Here is a 25156-nt window from a genome sequence, read left to right on the forward strand (position 1 = left end):
CGTGGGGCATCTCTGACGATCACGCCACTCAGGATCTGGTTTTGGTTGAGTTTTAGCCGTCGGCACGAACGGAAGACTCTGTGGTTGTTTGGTTTCTGTTCCCTGTGAAGTTAATCCTAAATTACAATCACCCGATTTGCGTTTCAGTTCCACTGATTTGCTAACAGATGGGTCGTTTTCGCCACCATTTTCTGGTTTCTTTTGGCTTGTGCGGCTGTTACCTTCCTCTTCCTCTTCCTCATCCTCTTCCTCTTCCTCCTCCAGCTCCTTGGCCAAGGCCAAAACAGGTATCAGGTTAACATGAAGCCTCATGATGTTCCCTGAGGTCTCAGGTGTGGTAGCCTCGTCTGTGGTGATCCCACTGTTTGGCTCGGTGGTTTTTATCTTCTCCTTTGACTTCACAGTCCTGATCCTGGGAATTAATTTCTGTACAACAATCAGTGGACAAGCACCTGGTTCAGGTTTTAGTTGTTTTACTGCCGCTGTCTTCTTCTCTTTCCCCATAGTTTATAAAAACTATTCTCTACGTCAACCAAATGTTTCCACGAATCCTTTTTAGAAAATTATTTTAAAAAAAGAAAGAAAGAAAGCATGTTCAGATCTATGAGAGCTCCATGTCTTTGTGGTAGTGGTGAGAAACACTCTGAACAATCAGGCTGGATGTGTCAGGCCTTTTAAACCTGCTGTTATGGTAACAAGCACACAAACACCCTTATTGAGTGGGAACACGTCCACAGTCACAATGGCTGGGTGGGTTTTAGAAATGCTGAAGGTCACAGGAGTCTTATATTGATGTAATAGCAGGGTTTTTGTAGCTTTAGTGGTCCAAAGATGTCTACTAGCAATAAGAAACACTGCAGAAAACTTATTAACCATATATGAGTTAATAAGTTTTACATTGAAAATTCAGACAAACACGTTATTCTTGCTGGGTGTGTAAAATGTGACTGCCTGTTAAAAATCAGTGTGTCACTTTGGTCTTATGTCTTGTTCAGCTGCCTTCAAAGGGGTGAAATAATAAGAATAACATATCATTGTAAATAAGTTGGCTGCATATTTGTTAACTTCAGAAAACAAACTTTCAAACGTTCAACTTTCGAAGATAACGTGCCCTGATTGAGGAAGTCTCACCTCTATTTGTTCATATATTTGTGATATGTTTGTAGAAATATGTATATATGTGTGTTTGTATGCATCCAGTTATCTATCTATCTTGCTAACTATGGTATTTTGCCACTATAGGCTTCCATACTGCAAATGTTGAGTTTTACAGACGGAGTGTGCGTTCTGTTGTTTCCGCCCATCTTTGGTTGAGGGCAATTCTATTTTCTCTGAGCTCGCTGTCAAGCTACCAGCTAGCTGCTTACTGGTTACTCAATTTGCAAACACCTTCACTGTTTTAAGCCTTGTTTTCCGGACAAACGCTACTTTTTTTTTTGCTATACTGTCCGTAAAGATACAGTCCGTGGTCTTTCCCTTTGGTTTTCTGCAATAAGATGGTCGTTTTGACAAATAACAATGAAGAACAGGATTATATGTGAGTCGAATTATTATTGTTACGTGAACCAGCTAGTTAGCATTAGCTATATTTACAGCTTAATGTAACGTAAATAGCTAGCTACTTTAGGGATAGTAGCCGATTACATGTCAACTGAAACAAATCCAGGTTAACTGATAAGTAACTGAACTCTGAAAACTTCTAATAGCCGCTTTGGTCATTGCAGATTCTGAGATTTTAGCAGGAAGTTAAACTCCTTGTTAGCCTTATGGAAGCTAACTAACTAGCTGGCCTGTTTATATCAGTTGTCTTGGAGATTTTTAAATCGACACGTTAAAATCACGTCATTGTGTTTCAATCAACAGATCAGCTGTGCATTACATCAACAATTAATTTCTCGTTTCCTTGCAAATTAGGAAGATGCTAAAATCACATCAGACTAAACGTGTGCATTTTATATGTGTTATCTGAATTCCAGATTTAGTTTGGTTTAAATGATGAGGCGAAATTTCGGACTATTGTAACAAAATCCGGTTGAGATTACAGTTTATTGTGATGCTAATAACCTGCAGGGCTCAGGCTAAAATTAGCACCAGAAAATCAAGTTGGCATCTCGCTGTCAGAAAACCAAGCAGAGGCGGTCCCACCCACTGACCTACATCTGAAGCTGCTGCAAAATGCTCAGTCCTGCACACCCTGATCCATTTAAACTCATTGCAGAGATGAACCAGAGGCAGCAGAGAGCATTCAAGAGACATCATCCATCCTATAGCTGAGTCATCATCAGCACCTTTCATACTTCTTACCTTTTCATTTGGGTGTGAATTCAGAGAAGATCATTACCAACACATCAGTAAGCGTTAGCTCAAGAAAATGCATCACCGTGTGCAGCACGGACCAACAGAGGCACAAACACTACTTACCTGAAGTGAATTAAAAAGTAGGGCACAAAAACGTTGTATTAGAATATTGATTGTCATGTTGTAATGCAATATTTTGCAGGGAAACCTTGAATTTTGGTAATCATTTGAGTGTTACTTGAAAGCAACACCAGCAAAGTTTGTGAACCTCAAAATGTGGCTTGTTTTTTAAGTACACTGGCTTTTGTTGTGCCAACTCTTGGGTCCGAAACTATCCTAGAGCGCCAGGGGGCTGAGATCCGACTTTGTTTGCTCAACGTTTTTGCATGTTTTTGATGGCGTCTTTGCGGCCTCCTCGGGATGACGACAAATTCAGGTGTATGGCTGTATGGTTGATTTGTTTTTATGACGGTGGTGTTACATCCCAAATGTACCCAAATGTACCTCCAGTTTTCACACTACCTTTAACGCCACATTAATACAGTTGTCCTTGTGTTGTCTTACATGCGAATAGGTAGTAATGTCAATCTTTACTCAATAGACAATAGATCTACCTCTCTGACCACTTTGTTTGTCTAACAGTTGTTACAACAAGTCACTCCACAGGCTATTTGGTTGTAAACCAATATTTGGTTTTAATAATACTGTAGTGTTGATCTTTGATGTTTACGTATTGCTCAGGGATTAAGAGCTTCAAAAACAAACACATGAATGTTTAGTTTGTACACGGAAATAGATGTAACAAGTCATCTTGGTCTCCTTGTTCTGATGAACAAAACCTGAATGACCAGTTTCAACACATAAGCTCTTAAGCCCAAAGGAATTTAGCAAGAGCTGAAGACGAAGAATATGCAGCAGCTTGAGCAAATGTAGCTTTAAAAAAAATCCTGTCAACATATCAAAGGAACCTATTAAGAGCGGCAGGCAATTCCCCTTTAATATTTGGATTACTGAAACTGACTTTGCCATATTTTACAGCCTGATAGAAGAGCGCAAGTGCGTCTCACTGCCCAGCTCTCCTGCCAAGAGAGTGTCTCCTGCCAAAAGGAAGCAGTTCTACATCAACCAAGCCATCCGCAACTCTGACCTCACACCCCGCGCCAAAGGCAAAAAGAGCCTCCGCCGACAGGAAAACAGTAAGATCCTGTTTCATGTGATCAGGTTATAAGATACCGTTGCCCACTGCGGGTTGAATGAGGCTGGAAAAGCAGTTAAAAGGGGAAAAAGCACTAAGAGATGTTTTATAAAGCCCATTTGTTGCACTCGGATCAAGTGAAGTCCTTCTGCACAAATTAATATTTGAAGCTAGAAATGGTGGCTTCAACAGTGAAAAAGAGCCTTTACGTTAACTTAACAATTGCTACAAATAGCACATCATTTATATGCTCATCAGTGAACTCTAAATGTGTTATTTGCCCTTATCGGCACTGTCATTCTGACTTTTTGCTCTCAGCACGCTATCTTGACAATCTTCTTGAGAAAGATGAGTGCTCCAAAGATGATCTGGTTTGCAGTAACCCGGCCATCCCATCCATCTTCACTGAGGCCTGCACCAATGAAAACTACATAGAGGTGCACATCTTGCTCATATATTAGAGAACTGTTTTGTTTTTTTGTTTTGACAAGCTTTTGGAAGGACAAACCGTCTTGTTGCTTTTTCAACTTTCTAGACTAAGATATTCATTTCTGACCTGACGAGTTTTATTTGATGTGCTGTTGTTGTAGCCATGGAACGACTTCATGAATTGCTCTGGCGAGGAGCAAGAGAGGCTGCTGTCTCTGTTGGAGCGGGAGCACGCCAAAAGGAACAACTCCAACCAGCACCTGAAAGACCAGAGGAACGGTGAGCGTCCCAGTTTATGCTTGTTGTTTGTTTTGAATGTGGTGATTTGGCTGACCAACATTCTTCTTTCCACAGTATATCCTGCCTTTACTCCTCTGGACTGCTTCAAAAGAATCGACCGCAGACTTCGACTGACTCTGAGAAGGAAGCAGATTCCCATGGTGGGTGTCGCCTCTTCTTCATATCCATCTCTGTGCATTGAGCGTTAACATAACATTACAGTCATTTATCCAAAGGACCTTAAAATTGAACATTTGTTGCCTGATTGCATCAAAGCTTCAACTTATAATATTGTTTTCAAACCAAAATAAACGCATTTTAACAGTTTTTTTTTTTTTTTTTAAATGTGGTTACACCCACTAAAACAAGCTGATTAAAGCCTTTGCAACTGTGTGTATCATCAGTGCTCTGAGGGCTAAAACTTGTCGGTATACTTCTGCTTCCCCGAGGACAGGCCTGTCAATACAACACCACGAAGGCATGTCTTTACACTGCATTGTACAGGCAGCGTTTCTCATAATGACAACTCTGAGATGATCCGAGAACTTTAGGCAACCACTTTTGACTCGGCTGCTGATGTCAACCCCAAACCGTGGGGCAGAGAATCAGAAAAAATGGACTGAATGCTGATTAAACATTGTTTGCGCTAAGGATCCAGGCGTTAGCTGTCTCCTTTGACCAATGTAAACATCTATACATACATTTATAACCACTCGAGAAGTTAACCAATCATTTTTGCCACATTTGATGGAAACTTTCCTCTTAGCGACCGCTGTAGAAGTCTTTTGTTCCTACTCTGTTGCAACAGTTGTTTTCTTTAATCTGTCCTTGTTTCTCTTGTAATTAACCTGGCAGTTCATGATCAACACCACCTAACAACACTTCCAGCATAAACTGTCTATCAGTTGTAAATGATGGAGCCAAATACGTGGTAATGTTATGTATGATTTGTATCATCTAAACTTGACTTTTGCCTCTACATAGTTGCCGATATTTCAGTTAAGTGAACGAAGGTTTTCAGCTCTAAAATGGCCGTTTTTGTCATCCAGATTCTTGTAACTGTCAAACAGGTTTGACCACAGTGTCACGTGTTGTGTTGGAAACATATTCAACAAAGTCCCGCTAGGTTCACCTTTTAATTGTAGGGCTGATGCAAAATTCAAAAGTTAGTCATCATAGTTGTTAGCGGTTGGTGAGGAGAGGGGAAAGAATTGTGACTTTTCTTAGTATGTTTATCAGTCACAACCGGGATTTCTGTGTTGATCAAACCTCGTGTGTCTCTCCCAACTTTCCTCTTTTCAGGGAATGCTGGAAGTTCTTGAGGAAAACCTTGTGAGCTTCTTCAGTGCCAATCCTGGCTCGGTTTACACCACCAACCTCAGCAGCAGGTAGAAATCCTCTTTCTGTTGTCAGAGTTCAAAAGCAGCAGGACTCAGTTTCTTAAAAGGACTTTGATGGTAAGTCTTTTGTGACAGTGGATTGTTCGCGCTGGAGGCTGTGCCACGACACCTCGTCTACTTCTTCTTTAGTACACTTTAAGCAAAAGCTTACATGAGTGTGAATAAATGTATTGTGGGATTCAGGCGTACTGACGGTGCATGTAACCATGCTCTGTGAGTGATGCGATTAGGAATAACCCAATGCTGTTTGGTGCCTTCTGATATTTAATTTTACTTTGGTTGGGGAGACTGTGAAAAGAGATCTTTACTTTTAACTTTGTGAACCCCGCAGAGGCCCTTTACACTTCCAGGTTCCCGGACACAGAAGTAATAAGTTATTCTACAAATAAAAATCTGAGATATTTGAAGATGTCTGTTGCTGTTTTCACACTGCAAAGCAGACCCAACAGTGGGACATTACGTTTGCGCCTTCACTGTCGGCTTTCAGCCTTCTTGATGATGAAAATGAAAAACAGCTTTGCTGTGCTTTGGCGCCAGATCAGGCCTCAGACCCATCAATATGTTGCCTGAAATAACACAACCCACCAGCGCACCTCTGTAGATTGTGTTAACACACTTTTGTGTTCTGAGCGCTTGACAAATAATGCAGGCTGAATATCCAGACTGATGGGTCTTAATTTTATTTGCCCACCTGGAAAACCGATTTTTATTAGATTACATGAAAACTTCATGAGCCGCACAGAGGAGGAACGTCATTGCAGCAGCAAGATGCAAACAAAAACAGGATGTGAGGAAATGGCAGCTGATTGGCTTCAAGGAGACAGACTAACTTAATTGATCTGTGCAGGGAAACTGGGTCACGACAAAAGCAAATTAATACTCAGTTTGAATTGATTGTAAATGATTAAATGAGACTGAGGAGGGGGGAAAGTCATGCTTCTCTTGTTTGTGTTTGTGAACCAGTTTTGAAAGACTGTTGCTTCACGCCATCTGCCAGTATATGGACCTCGTCTCTGCAAGTGAGTGGGAATGATTTGTACCAGACCTACACGATCACAGTGTCACACTGGTCAGCGATTTCCGCCTTAAATACGTACAGTGTTTTATCAGCCGTCAGAAACTTACAGACACAACCACAGAGCTGTTTTTTTAAAAATGTCGCAAAGCCTCTTTGTTCACAAAGCCAGTTTCATGTGTTTCGGTGACGTGAGAGTGACCAAAGTCTGTGTTGGACCTTCAGGCACCGACTACAAAGGGTCACGTCAGACTGAAGTTGTGAACAAACAAGAGGAGTTTCTGCCTCCTGGACTTCCTCTGTCTGCCTACCTGGAGCAGATGAGCTGAGCTGTGAAACGAAGACGTGATGAGCAGTCCGCACAGTGCACAAAGCCAGTAATGGTCATAAAGCTCCGCAAAACAGAGCGGACAAGACCCCCCCCGTTTGCTTCTTCTCCTGGTTAGTTTCTGCTGGGAATCTTCTATTAATTCTAAACATAAACAAGTAAAAGTTAACATGAGCATGATAACTAGGCTTTTTTTCTTCATATCTCGCAGCTGGCTTTGCAACTTAAAGCACAGCCTGAGCACACCACACGGTCTGAACGGTTGTCCTGAGAGTGAATGTTTTTATTTGGGTCTCACCTCTCACCCCGTCCTCAGGCAAAATCTTAATTTACCAACGCTGATGGCGGTCTAAAGGCAACAGAGAGAGATGGTGTTTGTTTGTTTGTTTTTTTTTACATCCACCCAACAATGAAATTAGTTCTTTCTCCTGAGTTTTAGGTTTTACTCGTCAATGTGCTAATATCATGAATATCATGCTGTGCCTCTTCTCATCTCATGGAAGCCGTCACAAGTTTAGACGACATGAATTATAACTGTACAAATGTAAAGCAAGCATAGTCCAACCCTTCTTTAATGAGTTTAACCCCTGAAGTGTGTCCCGACAGTGTAAACGGCTGCTGAACTTCACCGACAGCCGATATATAAATATACATATACGTATATATATATATGTATGTATGTATATTGATGTATAGTTCAGTGTGGGGCTGTAAGGGGCCTGTGGCACTGTTAATATTACTGCATGAAATGGTGCTTAAACCGCTCTGAGAAAATGTTTCACTGCCTGGAAGAATCACCTGTCGGGTTTGTGTTTGTGAGGTATGAACCATGAATATTATGTATTTACCTGTCTGCACAGACACATCACTCATCATAGGTGGAAAAGTGAATGTTTTTCATCATTGCTTTAGGACGAAAAAACGATTCTTCTACATCTGTATTATTCTGATCATCTGAATTATGTAGAGGCGGATTTATCTGACTCAGCTTTGCATCTGCCCGACACCCTGTCAACACTGGAGGTGTTTTAGTCGACATTAGGCAAAACTATGTTTACAACGAAACCTGTGTGGCTTCCCTCATCAACCGACTAACGATGATGTTACAGTTTAACCACTGCCGGCTGAAACAGTCGAGTCGGGGTACGGTTAGAGTGCGACCCCGACCATTTAATTGGAGTTCATCGTCCCAGTATAGGTGCAAGGGAGCGGAATTGAGCTATTAACCAAAGTATGTCGGATGCTGTGAGCTGCGCGAGTAAACGTTCAACATGTTCTACTGCTTCTAACTTCTCTCCGAAGTCGTTGCACGGGCATCTTTACGGGATAAGTTGACACTTATTGAGCCAATTTTCATTCACAGTTTCTGACGCGTTGAGCCGCCTTTCATGAGAAACAAAAATGTGTGCATGAGAGCAGCTTTACTGGGAATTTGGCTGTTTTTATACACAGACACTTCCCGGAGTGTAGTGTGAGTCTAGTTGAACATAAACATGCAGGAGTGATTCAGCCACAGTATTCGTTTCTGTTGGGTTAATGTTGTTTTTACATGCATTTTTAAAAGTCCGGCATTGGTTAAACCAACACAATAATTAATGTAAAGGTGCTTACTGCTGTTTTAAACGCTGGGTAATAGTCTACAGCGGGTTTGTCTGAATGCCTCCGAATGTTCAGACACACACACCCCACACACACTGTTTCAGTAACACTCAACAGATAAGGAACTATGATGATGTTAAAAGCTGTTAAGCTGTACATTTAGATGTACACACACATCACATTACACACACAACTACAACTTTTAAAGCCTCTTGTTGATATGAACTGATCATATGGTTTAATGGTGTACCGTACTGTGTCCACAGTAGAAATGTTACAGTCACAGATGAGTATCTATAAGGTTCGAGGTTTAAAAAAAAAAAAAACTGATTTCACCTCAAAATTGATAAATACAACCCCAGAAAAGCACTTCTGCCTTATAAACGCAAGTTTCTATGTTTTACCTGTACGTGTGTTTCTACATTTGTACTTGAACAGATTCTGTATCCAGGTTGTTTCAAGGAAAAAAAATCTTATTTCCTGCTTTTCTTTTGATACTGTTGTCGGCAGTGTAACCAAAACTTGAACCTTTTTGGTGCATTTTGTCAACAACCAAAGTTTGTGCGTTTGTTGCGTGAATATCCAAATTCTCAGGCTTTGAACTCCTCACTCTGACTGTCATGTAGTGACTTCACGTTGTTGTCATTTTCTGTGTACTCTGCGCTCTCTTGAGATGAACCTGTTTGCATCGCTGCCAACTTTTTAAATACAAACGGTCATGCTGTAAATATTTGTTTGACTTTTGCCAAAAACTTTGATTGTAAAAGGCTAATAGTCGGAAAGCTTTATACACTGTCCTGAAACATCTTTGTGTGTATATATGACGTGCGTATTTGTAATTATCACTACAACGATTAAAGCTTTTAAGTTACTTGTTCTTCTTTTCTCAAGTTATTGAAAACTTTTTTTTTTTAATTTAAGTCCAGCCAATCTGATCAGTAGTGAAGAAAGGGTTCACATCTCAAGCTTCTGGGTTCAGTATTTTACTCAGAATTATTACCAGGAAACGTAGGAAGTAAGAAAAAGCACCTATTAAGGTGTTAGATATTTAACATTGCAGTGTTTTTATGATTAAAACACAGTAATGTAACTAAAATGAGCCAGGTTGTGTCAGAGGCTGCACGGCGACCACGCTTTCCTCATCTTTACGGTGCATGAGTTATTAAAACATGCAGCTTCATCTAAAGTTAAGAAACATTAAACCTTTTACAAACTGGGAAACTGTAATAAAGTGGTTAGAATACATCTGGAGAACATGTTAACCGAGACTATCTTAAAAAATTTGATGAGGCCCTAAAATGATGTGACTGCAGTTGAGTTATTAAAGAAATAAGAGTTCAAACTGTTTTCTGGGGGGATCTAAATAGAAGGATAACAGCTGTTTCCTTTGTAAAAGAGATTTTAGGGTTGGAAGTTGGAACGAAATTACATTTAAAAGGTGTTGGGTTTGCTTTGAATTCCCCCCACTAGATGGCGCCATCGTTCAAGGAAATTAAAACCATTATTGATCGGGAGGATTAAGGTTTATCCTGTCAGCAGTATGTGACCACACCATTCACTGTGTGAACCTTTTTCCTACTTGGAGCTAGATATATTTAAAACACCTGATCCGTTCTTCATTTTTCTGTTATATCTCATCACTTTGTTTTTTTTAGAGGCGACACAGGCGAGCCCCAGGTGAAAGACGAGATGATGTAAATGCAGTTAACGGTGGTGGATGGGTCAGCAGTTGGCAGCATTTGTTTGCCACTGAAGACCTATGAAAATGAGGGGTTTTATAAGCGCCTGCAAATTACGTGACTGCATAGAGGCTGTAATGAGAGTCGTCATTACACAGACAAAGAGGTGGGACTGATGCCAACGAGGAAAGTGACAATGGCGTGACGTGAGCTGACAAACACAGGATAGATGAGATGAGCAGGGTTACTTCTCCGAATTTTATTTCCTTCTTGGGTGCCGTGTTGATTTAAGTCTACACGCTATTCTGAGCCTTAAAATTGTTTGTAGTGTAAAGCCTTGAACAGGATATTCAAATGTATCCCTCATTTGTCTCTCAACTGTCACAGATATAAATATTTATATGAAAGTGTGCCCTGCACTAAAGCACTATAACACTGTTTTAATGTTTAAATATAAATCTGAAGTGTTAAGCGTTTGTAATTGACCTCCTTAATTGTTTTACCTACTATGTTTCAGTAGTTATTTGAGTGGCTGCATCACTGTGGCTATGACAGCAGTCGTTTTCATTGTGCACCACACCCTGGCAGAGGTTCATTTTAGCATCAGTCATCTTTAATTATTTGGCATCAAGTGTGAAATTGCAGTTGTCATCACCACAGAGGCCCATTTAATTTTAAATTTAATCTGTCAGTGTGACAGGGCTGACGAACACACATGCATCCCAGATCTTCTTTCGCCTGATGAGGCAGATGGAGGATTGGTTTTCCATTTTAAAATATCTCAAGCTCTTCATTTTCGTCGACAGCTGCGGCCAACAACTGAGCAGTCAGCACTCACGGGCCGAGTCTTATAAATGGTAAGAATCATACGGGGGAACGGACGATGCGGCCAGAGGCTTTTCAATTCAGAGATGAAGACGGAAAGTTTTATTCACCTGCTGCTGAAGGACTAATTTCCTTTGCTTGTAGTCAAAATATTACGTTTTCACCACATGCTCTTTTGTATACACTGTGGTATTTCTTCTTGTTTTTCCATTCTCTAATGGTTTATTGGGTCTCTCACTGTGTTTGACCTGGGGGGCTGTTGGTATTTAACATCGAAACACCAGTCAGTTTGAGGATTTAAGGCTCTGCTCTGCGTTGCTGAAGCATGAGAACCGAATGAGCACCTTTTTAATTCAGGTCCATCAACTTTTAGCCTATTATTACAAATACAGCGTACAGTTTCCAACGCTGTGGAGACATGAAAAAATCCTCTATTTCTGGTCAAAAATCAATCCGCTTCAGACTCATTCATTCAGTTTGAGCGACTTCCCCTACACTCCCTCATATTTTCAAAGTGACTGTTGTGACGCTGAGGGAATTAGAGTGAAACAACAAATGATCTCGATTCATCTCGATTAACCCCAGCTGTACAAAATTGAAACATTAAAAGCCAGTTCAATCGAATTTGTCTGGCTGCGTTTCGCTGTTTACGCACTTTTGCCACCAAAAACATTATTTCTCACAGGGGCCGCAACTAAATATCAATATAAGCCAAAAATAAATGTCATAAATTTCATTTATATTGTATGAATTTGATCTAAAAACTACCCTTAATATTATACATTAGCCTACTGTTTTTGAGTCCCTTAAAGGTGAGTGAATGTCTTCATGTGTACTGTTATCCAAAGACTGTTATTTTTCTTTCAGCTGCATTTCATTTGAGCCATAAGACAGAAAGTATCACTAATGTCCTGCAGCTAACGACTAGTTTGTTATCTGCTAATGTGTTTGCTTTTTGGCTGTTTAAGCTATTAACACTTTGTCCTGTCATATGACAGATAACGTAAAAAAAAAAAAAAAAGTTCATCAAATCGCTCAAACTTTTGTGACGGGTATCTTTCATGGATCCATCTCCACAACATTAGCAGATTGATTTGATATTAGGTGTGTGACTTTTCTTGCTCTTTTAGTTATTTTATGACTTATTGGAGATCCAGACACACTTGTCAGGATCTACATTTTTACAGTTTTGGTAGGTATTATACTGTTCCACCGTTTCTGCTTATACTTAATTCCAAACACCTCTGATGGGTATGCAAAATACAATTTACTTAGGCAACATGGAGTATTTTGCCAGAAGTTACTCCTCTTTCTGTACATCTAAGCCGGGATCTGTTTTTGACTTGGTACTTGGAGTTGTACTGCTACTTTAACTAAGCTTTATCCATTGATTTTAATGTGTGAAATTCTGCAGGGAGATTTTTTTTTTTTTTTTTTTTTTTTTTTTTTTAAATGAACAGTGTGGTTGGGTGTGCATCATATGCAGGGAGCCAGCTCTGTACCCCGCTCCCAGTCCCTTTTACAGTTCCCACCCTTGCACTTACCGACATCACCCGCTGCAGGGGGTGGGGGTGTTCGGGGGGCCGGCCCCTGCTGATTCAGAGGTTAGGAATTTGCATCTGATTGCTGTTTGTCAACCAATGATGTGACTGTGCAGGCCGAAGAGACTCTCCACGCCTCTCTCGGGTCTGTGTGTCTCAGAGCGACACTCCAACTCTGAAAACACAATTTACACGCGAAAGCAGAAATGCGTGGATATCATGCAGTCACATGAAACCACTTCATTTTTATCCGATACACACACGAGCGTCATCTCCTCCTCGTCGTTTCGGTGCCGTTTTCTCTGATCGTGCAGAGCCACTCGGGATTCACAGAGACGGGGAAAACAGGAATGTTTCTTCCGGTTCCAAAGAGTGTGAAAATCGAACGGAAGCCGATGTGGTAAGTCAACGTTTCTCTTTTATTTCCCCTTTTGCTTTATTTATGCCGTGGTGACTTTCAGAATGTGTATATTAAAGAGGCTTCTTCGTTTTTTTTCTTTTCCGTCTTGTGTGACTGGTAATTCAAAGGGCGCAGCTTTGAAAAATTGATTCGACATTATTAAATGGTTGATCAATAACCTATTGCAAAGGTAGCGGATGAACTCAACTGCCGCGAGTCACTTACGCTGCGTGGAAAAGCACTTTCTTGTTGTAAAATGTTACAGAGGAGTCGGCGTGTGATTATCATCACAATGTTTAGATGTCAATGTTTTTTTAACCAGTGAAACACAATAAAAGTGAGCGTATGTAAAAGAAAGCTTATAGGCTTTTGCGTTTACTGTACAAACGGCTGACGTTGGAATTATGACCGTTAACTCGATATTCTGTCATCAACAAACTGTGAAAATCACAACTTTGCCAGCTTCTTTAGTTGGCAATACACGATTATTATTTACAGTATCAACCGCTGCTTTGGCTACAGACTAATCACGAATAAACCGGTGTGTTTTGCTATTAAAAATGTAAGAACAAAATGGCAGGTTAGATTTATCAGAACATGCAAAATGTTCACGGTGGCAGCGCGTCCGGTACAATCCGGTACAAATTGAATTTTACAACGTCATTAAATATCAACTGCTAGATTGTGTAACAGAAGTAGCCAACATCACATCGCCCTTTAAGTTGGATATAAAAGCCAGTGCATGTGACTGAGGGAAAGTTCGGCCTGCCCATATGTCACTCTTGTGGGTCTCGGCAGAGAGTTAAAAGTGTCTTTTTGAATTAATTTGGAGCTAGTTTGTGGGGTTTGTTGATGCTATCTACTTCGTAAATGCAATAAATAGATTAATATTAATGTCATAACTACAAAGTCCAAAGACGGGACTAAAACCAGAATATGTTAAATTTCACTTGGAGAGCATATAAATGGTTAAAAAATGTAATCATTTAACTGATTCAAAAGAGATTTCTCTTTTTTCTTAAATGTTTGGTGGCTGTTTCAGCTCCTCACAGTAAGGGCTGCCAAAATCATGAAGATGTAATTGTTGGATTGATTTTTTTTGTTTTGTTAAAAAAGTGTGATTAAAAGTTTCATCATCTTTATCTGTTCTTTTTATGCCTCTGTTAGTTTTAGATTAGGCGCTCTGTCACTTTTAACCCCCACCCTCTTTCTACAAATCCAACAAACCCCCTCCTCTAACTTAATGGGCTCTACTTTTTCATGTGCCCTCTGCAGTGCTGTTTGATTTAGCAACCAAAGCCACAAAGTTATTGTCAATAGATGCTTGTTGAAATGTTTGTTCCTGAAGTTTAGCTTCTTCAGATAAGCGGATGATGTCATTTAACCATAGCAGAAGGTATATACATTGCGAAACGACATGGAAATAGGGATGGAAACTAAACATGTTAGCTAAACATAGGTGAAGGAAAACGACTCCCGTGCTGATAAAATTGTTTAAAAATGCTCTTTGGAAGTGCAAAGTAAATGTGGACAAAAGACTCTGCTTCCATTCTCAATGGCTGACATCACGACAAGTCCAAACATCTTAGAGACAAGTCCAACATGTGTGGGGAATGATGGACACACAACCCTAACTGCTTTCACGACCTCAGCTGTGTGGTGGTGAGAAAATCCACTGAGTGTATATCAAGCTGAGTATTCCTCCTTATTACGTCGGCCCACATGAAAGGAGTCAGCAGACATTTCATCCCAAATGGGAGTTCCTTTACTGTATTTTGACAGTCAGCTTGGTTACAAGTTGATAAACCTCACAGCCACATCCAAAACTGCCTGGCATTTGGTATGTGGCGAGTGTTAGATTTTTCACCAAGAAGCGGGGGTGGGAGAGTGCTGACACAGGAAGCAGGTTTTGTTTTAAAGTCACGTATCTCCTGGTTCTTTGTCAGAATGACCTTCAACATTCATGTTCTGAGAGCAATCATAACTGGTGTCAGTGTGTCAGTGGAGTTTGTGTGGTCCCATCTAAAGTGTCAAGATGCAAACATTTGGCCCCCAAAAAAAGAAGCAAGTAGTGGATTTTTCTTTCTATATGATATATTGCCCCATGATCTCTTTCATTTGGTGAATTGAGATCACAGGAATACAGTTATGAAACTGTGATACACCTGCTGTTCACAGCAGTGTTGAAGGACAGCAAGAAAAATAAAAGACAGCATTAAAACGGAGACCTGGAAGCTTATTTTATTTTTTTACCATAACCTTTGGCTTTTTATGCCCAAAAAAGTATTCGAAAAGTGTTGTGCTGGCGTCTGTCTGAGATTGTGGCTGATGAAGGAAAAGAAAGTTTCAGCTGATAAATTGCAGAACATGGCGCTATCTTAAGAGAGATTTCCTGGCCTTTATCACACACTCACCCCAGTGTGCGCCAATCACCTTAGAAGGAAAAAAAAAAAAAGCCTGGTTAATCTGTTTGGTTCAATCTGACATATGGTACGCTTCATCTGACCAGCACTGGCTATCTGCACCAGAGATTCCAGAGGAGAAATATACTGCCGCAGCAAGCGGGTGGGGGTAGGGCAGGGGGCATTTCCGTTGTGATTGGCCCGGTGTGGATTAGAAACGTATGGCAGGGCGATCAAGTTCAGGTCTTAAAAGGCCTCCCCTTTCTTTTGCATAATGTAGGCTGGACTTAATGAGCACACTGCTTGTTATGAAATGTGGTTGAAGACACTTGTTGCTGTCCTTGGTTTGAAGAACTTGATGCTTGTGTTGTGTTTTTTTTAATGTAGAAACTTCTGCCCGGTTTCCCATCAAAGGGGCATGTTGAAATAGTGGCAGACCTTGACCTGATGTCTCAGTGTATGAACCACACCACATGACTGCGTGTATTGCAGGACCTGGAGAATTAAACAATGATGGCTTAAAGCTGCATGAGTTACTCAGTGCAAGTTTCTGAAGTAATGAACATCTTTGGTGTAGTGGACGCACGGGTTATATAATTTGTCTCTTTGCTGTCGTTAAGTATTGTTGGAAAAGGATGACATAGAGGTGAATATGTCAGCAGGAACCGAAATATTGCTCCAATAAAAAGCAGTTGACGCTTTACTTTATGTATTGTAAATTAACTATGAATCGATATAATGTAATTAATAGCTTTGATGCTGAAACAGCTGGTCACCTGAAAGACACTCAGTAGCTATAATATTTATAAATCATTCATCATTTATCAAGAAGATAACATTGTATGTTGAAAAATGTCTTGGTTTTTCACTTATGATCAAATAAATCCATGAAAACAGTTTTTCTTGTTGTTTTGCACACTTCAAAGATTATAGTTGGCACCAAAGCGTCCCATTATACGTTATTTCTGCTTATCATAAAGCCCGGAATAACGAGAAAAGCCACAGATCTGTCAAAGAAGACAACTGACTTCTTAATTTGAGGGTACACAGACTGTTCATGCTTGCTGTTGTGTGATGTCACAACATAAAGCTCCATTCTGAAGCAGATGGATAGATCAATGATGAAAAAAAAAAAAAAAAAACTAAACAAGAACTGTTGAAACCCTTTCGTGGGACTTATCTTTGGCTTTCCTGCCAGTGTATCAAGGAATCAGCTCTTTTATCATATCAGAGATGAAAGAGCTAAATGAAAACCCAATATCAGTAAGGTGTCTGAGTAAAGCCTGGTTTATAGTCGGTAACGCAAGACGCAACGCAAGCCCTTGCGCGGTTGCAGGCCCCCCCTTGCGTGCTTGCGTGTGTCACCTCAAGGCTGAGTTATACCTCTTTTAACTGCCCTTGTGCTTGCGTCTTGCGCTTGTGTTAATGGCTCGAGACGTTTATGCTTCATTTTGCTTTGCCGGCGCTTGCGTGTGCTGCGTGGCGATTCACCGCCAGGACAGTAGGTGGAGTAGCGGGTTTTTTCAATGACAAGCCTACTACGATGAAAGGAAATTCACAGCCAAGTCTCTCTTCGAGTGGATTCATGCTTCTTCTTCTTCTTCTTCTTGTAAATAGCCGGTATTTTGTCAGATTTTCAACACTTTGGAGGTCTAAACGACTACTTTCTCGCCTGAAAATGTTTCAAATGTTGCTAAAGTTGTATATTTACAGAGTTTATAGCTTAAGGGAAATCAGCTTTTCAGGCCGGCTGATTTCGGCTCGGGCAGGAGTGAAGTGCACTGTGTGTAAACGCTCTGCATGCTGTCTGATCGATGAGTATGCCGTTTTCAAGTAGTAGGTTTCGAACACAGCCAGTGGCTTGCGCTTGCGTCTTGCGTAAAGTTTAGAAAATTGAGGTGACACACGCAAGCACGCAAGGGGGGGCTTGCAACCGCGCAAGGGCTTGCGTTGCGTCTTGCGTTGCGTCTTGCGTTACCGACTATAAACCAGGCTTCAATTTTCTAAACTTTACGCAAGACGCAAGCGCAAGCCACTGGCTGTGTTCGAAACCTACTACTTGAAAACGGCATACTCATCGATCAGACAGCATGCAGAGCGTTTACACACAGTGCACTTCACTCCTGCCCGAGCCGAAATCAGCCGGCCTGAAAAGCTGATTTCCCTTAAGCTATAAACTCTGTAAATATATAACTTTAGCAACATTTGAAACATTTTCAGGCGAGAAAGTAGTCGTTTAGACCCCCAAGGTGTTGAAAATCTGACAAAATACCGGCTATTTACAAGAAGAAGAAGAAGAAGCATGAATCCAGTCGAAGAGAGACTTGGCTGTGAATTTCCTTTCATCATAGTAGGCTTGTCATTGAAAAAACCCGCTACTCCACCTACTGTCCTGGCGGTGAATCGCCACGCAGCACACGCAAGCGCCGGCAAAGCAAAATGAAGCATAAACGTCTCGAGCCATTAACACAAGCGCAAGACGCAAGCGCAAGGGCAGTTAAAAGAGGTATAACTCAGCCTTTACTGTGAATGACTCACGTATTGCTGCTCAACCACGTGTCTTCTTATGGCTTTGGGTGATAATCGTTTGTCTGCTTTCTGTCTTGTTGATATTGTGTGCTCACGGTTCCTTGGGGCTCTTGCTGTGTATATGCTCTGTCTTCCTCCTTCTGTCTACAGGCCCCTGAACTAACTTGAGTTCTTACAAAGATCTAGTAAAAATAGTTCATCTAATCTAGAGCCAGAGTTGTAGTCTGACAAATTAGTGTTGTTTGTGAACTCTTATCTCCGTTTGTCAAAATTTGTCATCTCATGAAGCAGCGGCGATCCACCTGGTTACCTGCCACCACACAAGCGTGATCTCAGGCCAAAGGTGTCTGGTGAACAAGTGTAATATGTAAATAGTGTACCGAGTTTGCCTTTGGGCATCATGGCTGACTGAGCGGCAGTCACTGGCAGTTTGCCACTAAACTGGTTAGTAGCCGTACATTAATAACAGGCAAACTTGCACAGACTAGACGGACAGGTCTGTTTGTTTTTTAACAATCAAACTGGAGTATAATCCTTCCAGTTGGCTGTTAGGGCTGTTTTTAGGTTCTCTTTATTTAAATCCATCTTCGAGGCTTTAGGGTGTGGGCTTAAGCTTAAGCACTGCATTGAAAGTTTCAATACTAACCCGTGTAAATATCTGCATGTATTGTATCACTGCACTGTCTCCACTCCACAAGCTTTCCTGCCATTAACGAAGCAGTGAAACATCGTGGTTTGGCTGCCTTTCAGCTGTTCTTGTGCCAAAAGCTACTCTTCTCCAAAGGCCCTGCATGACGTGAGGTGCTGAATGTCTGTTATTCGGCCAAAAAATGCAGGAAAAAAAACTTCACAAGATACTTCATTCCTTGGGATGGCGTCATGGGGGAATCCCATCTGGGCTGAGGGTGACGCAGGTGGAAGGAACGGTCTGAGGTTTTGGGATGCCCTGCAGTTCCTGAACTAGGCTGCTATGTTGTAGGTATTATGTGTTTAGTCAGCGGCTGACGCCGGGTTCAGTGACAGCTAGTGTAGTCTGCCCAGATACCAGCACACAGCTGCAACATGCTGACATGTCCGTCAAACACGATGCGTTTGTGTTTTATATTTGTGGCAGCAGGCTGTGGCAGCCTGCCTCAGCAATCAAACCTAATTTGATCAAATCCATTTTCCATGTGAGCGAATAAGCAGAGCGACTGCACATGTAACTTTAACAAGCATAGAGGAGACTATCTTTATTTCGGATGCCTCCATGTACAACAAGTAGAACACCTTATCTAAGATTTCTGCTCATCCATCACCTCTGTGCGCACAAAAGGCTCGGCTGTCAAAGATCACAATGTTATGACGTGACCGCAGTGTCACCATATAAACCAACAAGTTAATCTAGTTTTCATACCATTCAATGAAAAATGCAAACTGCCTACTCCACCTCTCCCACACTAGCTGAGCTCTCATCATACCGCCACAGCAGTGCATTGAGCTGTACATGCTGCAACATGCAGCCTGTCTCCTGAGCCTTAGTTTTTCATGTCAAAGGCAGCTTCGGTACACAAGAACTGAGGTATCCTGCCTCACAGCAACCATGAACAATGCATTCAATCCCCCAGTTAAAGAACTATTAAAGTAGTTTAATAATGTACCTGAAATCCAGTTGTGTGTGAAGGCCGACTGCATGGTGTAAAAGGAAGCCACAGAACAAAGAAGTTAAAGAATAAGCAGAATCATAAAGCTAATGTATGCAGTAACAGCTGTACAAAAGTAACGTGATCCTGTGCAATCTATTTAGATTGAATTGGTTGTGTTGGCCTTGTTGTTTCAGAAATAGGTTTTTCTTAACTTGTGATAGAACTGCACATAATAGAAAAGAGGAAAAAAGGGGGGGATGGATTTCAGTTGTGTTGAGCCAAAACAGAGTTAAACATTAAAACAATGTTGGTCAGTGGTTGTTCTACCGCAATGGGCTCCTTAAGAATGGGCCGTGCTTCCTCACCAGAGCTGTCATCACATGAGATTTATGTCTGCTCCCATAATACTACTGTCTCCATGTCGAGCTTTAGGTGGAGTTGTAACATGGCGAGGTCAATATCCACGAGTGAGGTGGCAGACATAATAGGCAGCAAACATTTCAGCTGAATCAGCAGAGATTTTTTTTTTCATTCGACTTTCCAGCTGAGGACTTTTCCTGTGGATAGAAGAAGTGCTCCCATATATAGAGTTCAAATGTTCTATTTACATTTCCCTGTGGGCTGCTTTCACTTAAAGCAGCACTTAACTAACATGCAGAAATGTCTCCAGTATTTTCCTTTGTGTTTTTTGGTCCCTTTTAATCCAGCTAAGATTTTGAACATTGTGAAATTCTGGGTCTGTTATGTCTGTAGTTCGGTCACACATTTGATGTATTGTGCCTTTTTTTTAACACCAGAGGTGTTCCCTCCAGCTTTGCCCCGTTGTCCCAGTTAAATGATGTCCTACAGTCCTGCAGTTGCATCTGGATTCCTAAACCTTCAATTATGGATATTGCTGTGCTCTGTACAGCTCAGACTTGCTTGCCAGAATCTAACTCAACTGTTAGTTGAGTTAGATTATCTCTGCATGTAGCTCTCTAAATTAGATCAGACATTTAAGTTTGTTTTGTTTTTTTTCCAAGTGAAATTCTTTCTGAAACACTTAAATCTGCTTTCTGTATATTTTTTTTACCCCGAGTTAGAGCACTAAAGATCGTAAATGTGGTCACAACAGTAACACAAATCACTTTTAGCCTCACTCGCATGCACAGTGTAGCTCTGCTGCTTGATATATGGCTGCAGATTTCACTGAAAAGTGAATCACTGGATTATTTTTGCTATATGCCCACTTAATTTATGGCATAGCTGGGGCTAATCAGATTTGACTTGCTGTATTGCTTCGGCTTGCTGGAAGAGGTCAGTGGAAAATGCGTGACCAGCCTGTGCGACACTTCCTCAATGATCTTGTTGTTGGTGCCCTGACGCTCAATGGAGCCTGTGTTAGTGCCTTACGAGGTAATGCTGCAAGGAATGTGAGAGAGGGTCACATAATCAAGACCAGCACCACCGACCAACTTCTTGCTTTTATTCTGTTTCCCCCTTTTTGTTAATGTAGAAATGATGATGATTGGCTACAGTCTTGCTGCTCCCTGTGCTCTTCCTTTCAAATACTGACATGTTTATATCCAGCTTAGAGCTCAAAGCTCATAAATAAAGCAAATGATCACCCTAGAGATAAATTATTGCCTTTTCACACCATTAAATCCAGCCAGTTTACATGTTAAAATACTTTTGTCTTCCTTCTATTTGAACATCTTTATATTAGCAAGTTTGAATAAAGTGACTTAAGGAGCTTGAAATTAGGGGCGTGAATAATCATTCATTTTTTTTTTTTTCATTATCACTTAATTTGTATGAAGTAAAACTGAACAAAGACAAAAATAAATGACATTAAAAAGTCAGCACGCAGATAACTAACTAACTCACGGTATTTATAAAGCTAAAGGGAATGATTAAAAGTTCCCTTCCTGGCATGTTTTACTGGACTTAGAAATAATCTACTGCAACTGTTTTTCTTTTTTGACAAAACTTTTCATCAAATAATGGAGAGATTCAGCCTTACGTGTTTGAATTCAAGTCACACTCAAATGAGGAACCTGGTGTGTACCAAAAATGGTACTTGGCACCTCTTAAATGTCTTCAGCTTTTGTATACCATGCTTTGTCAGCATGTTACTGGCAATGGCTGACAATGCGTCAGTGGTTGGCTCTCAAATCTTCCAGCGATAGTGGTGATAGGCATGTTTTCCATGTCAGTTTGGTTTGTTTCTTATGCGAAACATGTGTTGCATGAGAATCAATGAGTGGTACCTAATTTAATAAAGAAAGGACTTTACAGCATGTAACACCCACGGAAACTCAAACCAAGACATCACAGTATCACCCACACTGATTTATATGTAGAGAAGAGAAGAGACGCCAGCAAGCGCTTAGCATGGAGACGAACAGTTGATAACCACTTTAAGAATCTGACTGTGATTTTCGGTGAAGCAGAACAGACAGACGTTCATTTTAATACCCAGTTTCAGGTCTCACAAAGACCTCACCCAGCTCCTCTCAGACCACGTGGCTTTATCAGGCAGGCGATGGTCTCTTCTTTCAGTACATAAAAGGAAATTAGCTCTTTCATTCCAAAAGTTGAAATGGAGTTGAATAGCTACTCTGGTGTTGACACATGAAAACAAAACTCACAGAGTAAAAAGCATTGTGTATTTATATCTCTGTTGAGCTTCCCTTTTTTATTGCTCATTGTAACACACATGTTGAAAGCGCCATGTGGGCCTGGGTGAGCCGCACCCCCAGTGCTTCATTAGTTATTAATGGGATCTTGGGGGAAAAAAACAGGCCACAAGGATGAATTATCCTGTTTCAAGGACTGTGGCATTGCTATACTTCACTCACTTTGCATGCTACGTTTCCTATATAAATGTATATATGTGCACGTGTGCGAGATGGTGTGGATCTTTTTATCTCGTTGGAATTAGACCCTTAGTTCTTTTTCTTATCACTCTGCCTTGTTTGCTCAGACCTTGCAATCTTCCACCTCTCAAATGTGTGTTTAGAAAAATAAAAGAGGATTAACCCATTAGCTCTCGTTGTTTCGACCTTATCCTTAATTTAGCCAACAGTTGACATCTCTGTGCCAGTTGGTTCTCCTCTACCCGCCCCCACAGATAGTCTCTTGCCACCTTGCTCAGCAGGTGGTCTCTCTTTAGCCAATTAAGGTGTTATATGAGCCCTAAGGTTCTTATAGTGCTTTCCACTTGAGCTCTGGAGGCTGCGGCTACACAAAAACGTTTTTCACTGTAAACGATACTTTTTCTTATCGTTTTGCTGTCGCGGCCACACGGAGCCGGCGTTCCCACTACCCCAAAACGATAGTTTTTGAGAACGGGTTCCAGAGTGGGAAGATTTGAAAACGAGGTTGTTACATTTCCATTGTTACAGCGAAAACGTTTTTGCGTCAGTCAGTCACATGGCTAACGCAGTGACGTATACACATACGTCAGTGACCAGAACAAAAAGTGGCTTCCATTCAAAATCCGGAAGAAGAAGACAACACAACAAGGACAGACAGCGATCATCATGGACCCCACAACATTGATAGCAGCACTGCTGCAGACACTGCTAACTACAGCGGCGTTGTTGAAGGAACATTTACAGGTGATGCGCTGGTAGAAGTAGGGGCGTACACGCATGCGCATTGCTTCTTCTATTGTTCTGGTGTAACCGGTGGGGGTGGCTTACAGCGCACCTAGAGGTGTAGCGTGTGTACTGCATCGTTTCATAGTTTTCATCCGTTTTCATCCGTTTTCGTCTGGACCTGAGTCTTTACAGCAGCGTTGCCGTGTGGTCGCAAGAATTTTCGTACCCGTTTTTAAAAAAAACCTCGTTTCGTTTTCGTGTAGCCGTAGCCTGAATTTCCAAGTGTCTGGTAGGTAAGAAACTTCTATCAGTGAATATATTGCTGTGGTATTTCTGTGTTCAAAATGCTGCATAAGGCATTCTTATCGACTTTGTAATCCCAGTAAAGCTACCTGGTTCAGTAAAAAAAAACTCCCACTGGTTCTCTAATTTGCAACTGGATTGCTGTCGGCTTGGGTGTGAACCATTCCCAACTCCAAGTTCCAATTTCCAAGGAATATAGAGGTATTACAGTCCTCTGCTGCGACTTCAGGGATTCACTCTTTGTGTTGTTTAACAGCCAGGTGTGACGACTTCTCAATTCCACGAGAAGAAATGGGCAAATTTTCTGAGCAGATGTCCTGAATGCTGGTTGCGATTCAGTGCAAATTGTGCAAAGATGAATTGATGGAAGAAGTTCTTTGTTATTTTTTTTTTACTCAAGCCAAGTTCAGACAGCATGATTTTAAATGTCTTCGGCTCATTGCATTAACCCCAGACTCATCTATCTAGTCTATATAAGTCTGTCTTACCATTAGTGTTACAATATCATACAAGTTGCTCCTGATTTATCTGTTCTGCTCACCTGAATGTTGAAGACGACTGGCACTTTCTCCCCACATCTCACTCTGGAAACATCTACGAGTTAGGGAGTTTTCTCATCCACGTAGACCTTTCTTACTCCTCCATTCTCCTTTCACACTTTGATGTATGTTTGTTTGTTGTGTTCCTTTCCCAGGTTTCTTCCTCTTGTGACCCATCACCTCGTCTCTTTTGCTCCCACCGGCTGTAGCTCGAGCCAACATTTCAGTCAACAACTACCTGCCAACTCTTCCAAAATATTCAGCTTGCTAGATATTTGGTTTTGCGTCTGAGACCTGTCTGTGAGCCTCACAAATCACCTCTTTGAAGCATTCTCTCAGAGCAATTGGTGACCGCCAAACGAACGAAGAGTCGCCTGCTACCCTAGCCATTTGTCTACAACCCCCAGCATTTGTCTGTGGCTTAAAATCTTGTAGTGTGAACCTGGCTTTTGGTAGATGTTTTAATACCATAGTGTGCCACAAGAATAGATGGCCATTGTGCTGCATGGCTCTTTGTAGAATAGTCTGTGATACTGAATGGCAATTTATGATGCAGAAATGTGTACTTGCAGTTCAGTTCAGTGTTTCCCCCCAATGATACTTCATCATTTGTTTGTTGATTATTTTATCTTTAAAGTATAAATTATATTTATATGTTTTTCCTCAATTGTGTATTTGAGTCTTAAAATGCAACTTTACTGATTCAAACGAGAAAATGTGCCACGTGGCGGAGAGAGAGACGGCATGTCAGGCAGGAAACAAACAGGCTGTGTTGAGGTGGCGCAGCAATTACACAGGGAACACTTTCAATTAAACTTATTTTTTCTTCTACTATATTGTTTTAAGTGAAGAGTGCTCCTCACAGTCACTAAAACAGATGGTTGCCCATAAAAGTCACCATATGTCAGCCTTCTCAGCAGGAGTTACACTTGTTCTTTGGAAAAAGATGCCCAACACTGACTTGGAGGCAAGCTTGTGCAGTTTAGTGTGGATGATTTGTTAAAATGAAGAGTAAAAGACTCCACGTTTTATAATGTTGATGCACGCTGAGAAAGAATTCACAAAGGTGGGAACAAAAATGTGGAGGTTTGTTATTCTCGTCTCTTCTCGGTATTTCTTCATCTGGACTAAGACCTTTTAACCAAGTGAATTGGCTGTTTGAGTTACCAAGTGATGGAGAAAAACA

General features: G+C 41.1%; 2 protein-coding genes across 2 annotated transcripts in view; both read left to right on the top strand.

The window, feature by feature from the left end:
* The first annotated feature begins 1307 nt into the window (after positions 1-1307).
* Positions 1308-9420, top strand: r3hdm4 (R3H domain containing 4). Its single transcript, XM_075485644.1, has 8 exons — positions 1308-1537; positions 3337-3494; positions 3812-3930; positions 4084-4201; positions 4277-4362; positions 5504-5589; positions 6565-6620; positions 6842-9420. Exons 1-8 carry the CDS (start codon positions 1497-1499, stop codon positions 6943-6945), a joined length of 768 nt encoding a protein of 255 aa, XP_075341759.1. The 5' UTR covers positions 1308-1496; the 3' UTR covers positions 6946-9420.
* A 3280-nt stretch (positions 9421-12700) lies between these two features.
* arid3a (AT-rich interactive domain 3A) overlaps positions 12701-25156 on the top strand; it is a 41832-nt gene continuing 29376 nt past the window's right edge. Inside the window, exon 1 of the mRNA XM_075485645.1 lies at positions 12701-12988. The gene's annotated coding sequence lies outside the window, so the exon portion shown is untranslated. The remainder of the gene's footprint in view (positions 12989-25156) is intronic.

The sequence above is a fragment of the Odontesthes bonariensis genome, chromosome 15 (genome assembly GCF_027942865.1).
Source record: "Odontesthes bonariensis isolate fOdoBon6 chromosome 15, fOdoBon6.hap1, whole genome shotgun sequence".
NCBI lineage: Eukaryota > Metazoa > Chordata > Actinopteri > Atheriniformes > Atherinopsidae > Odontesthes > Odontesthes bonariensis.

Coding starts and splice junctions, on each gene's coding strand:
- r3hdm4 (XM_075485644.1), top strand. CDS start 1,497: ATGGTCGTTTTGACAAATAACAATGAAGAACAGGATTATAT. Junction 4,363..5,503: donor GAAGGAAGCAGATTCCCATG/GTGGGTGTCGCC, acceptor TCCTCTTTTCAG/GGAATGCTGGAAGTTCTTGA. Junction 6,621..6,841: donor TATGGACCTCGTCTCTGCAA/GTGAGTGGGAAT, acceptor TTGGACCTTCAG/GCACCGACTACAAAGGGTCA.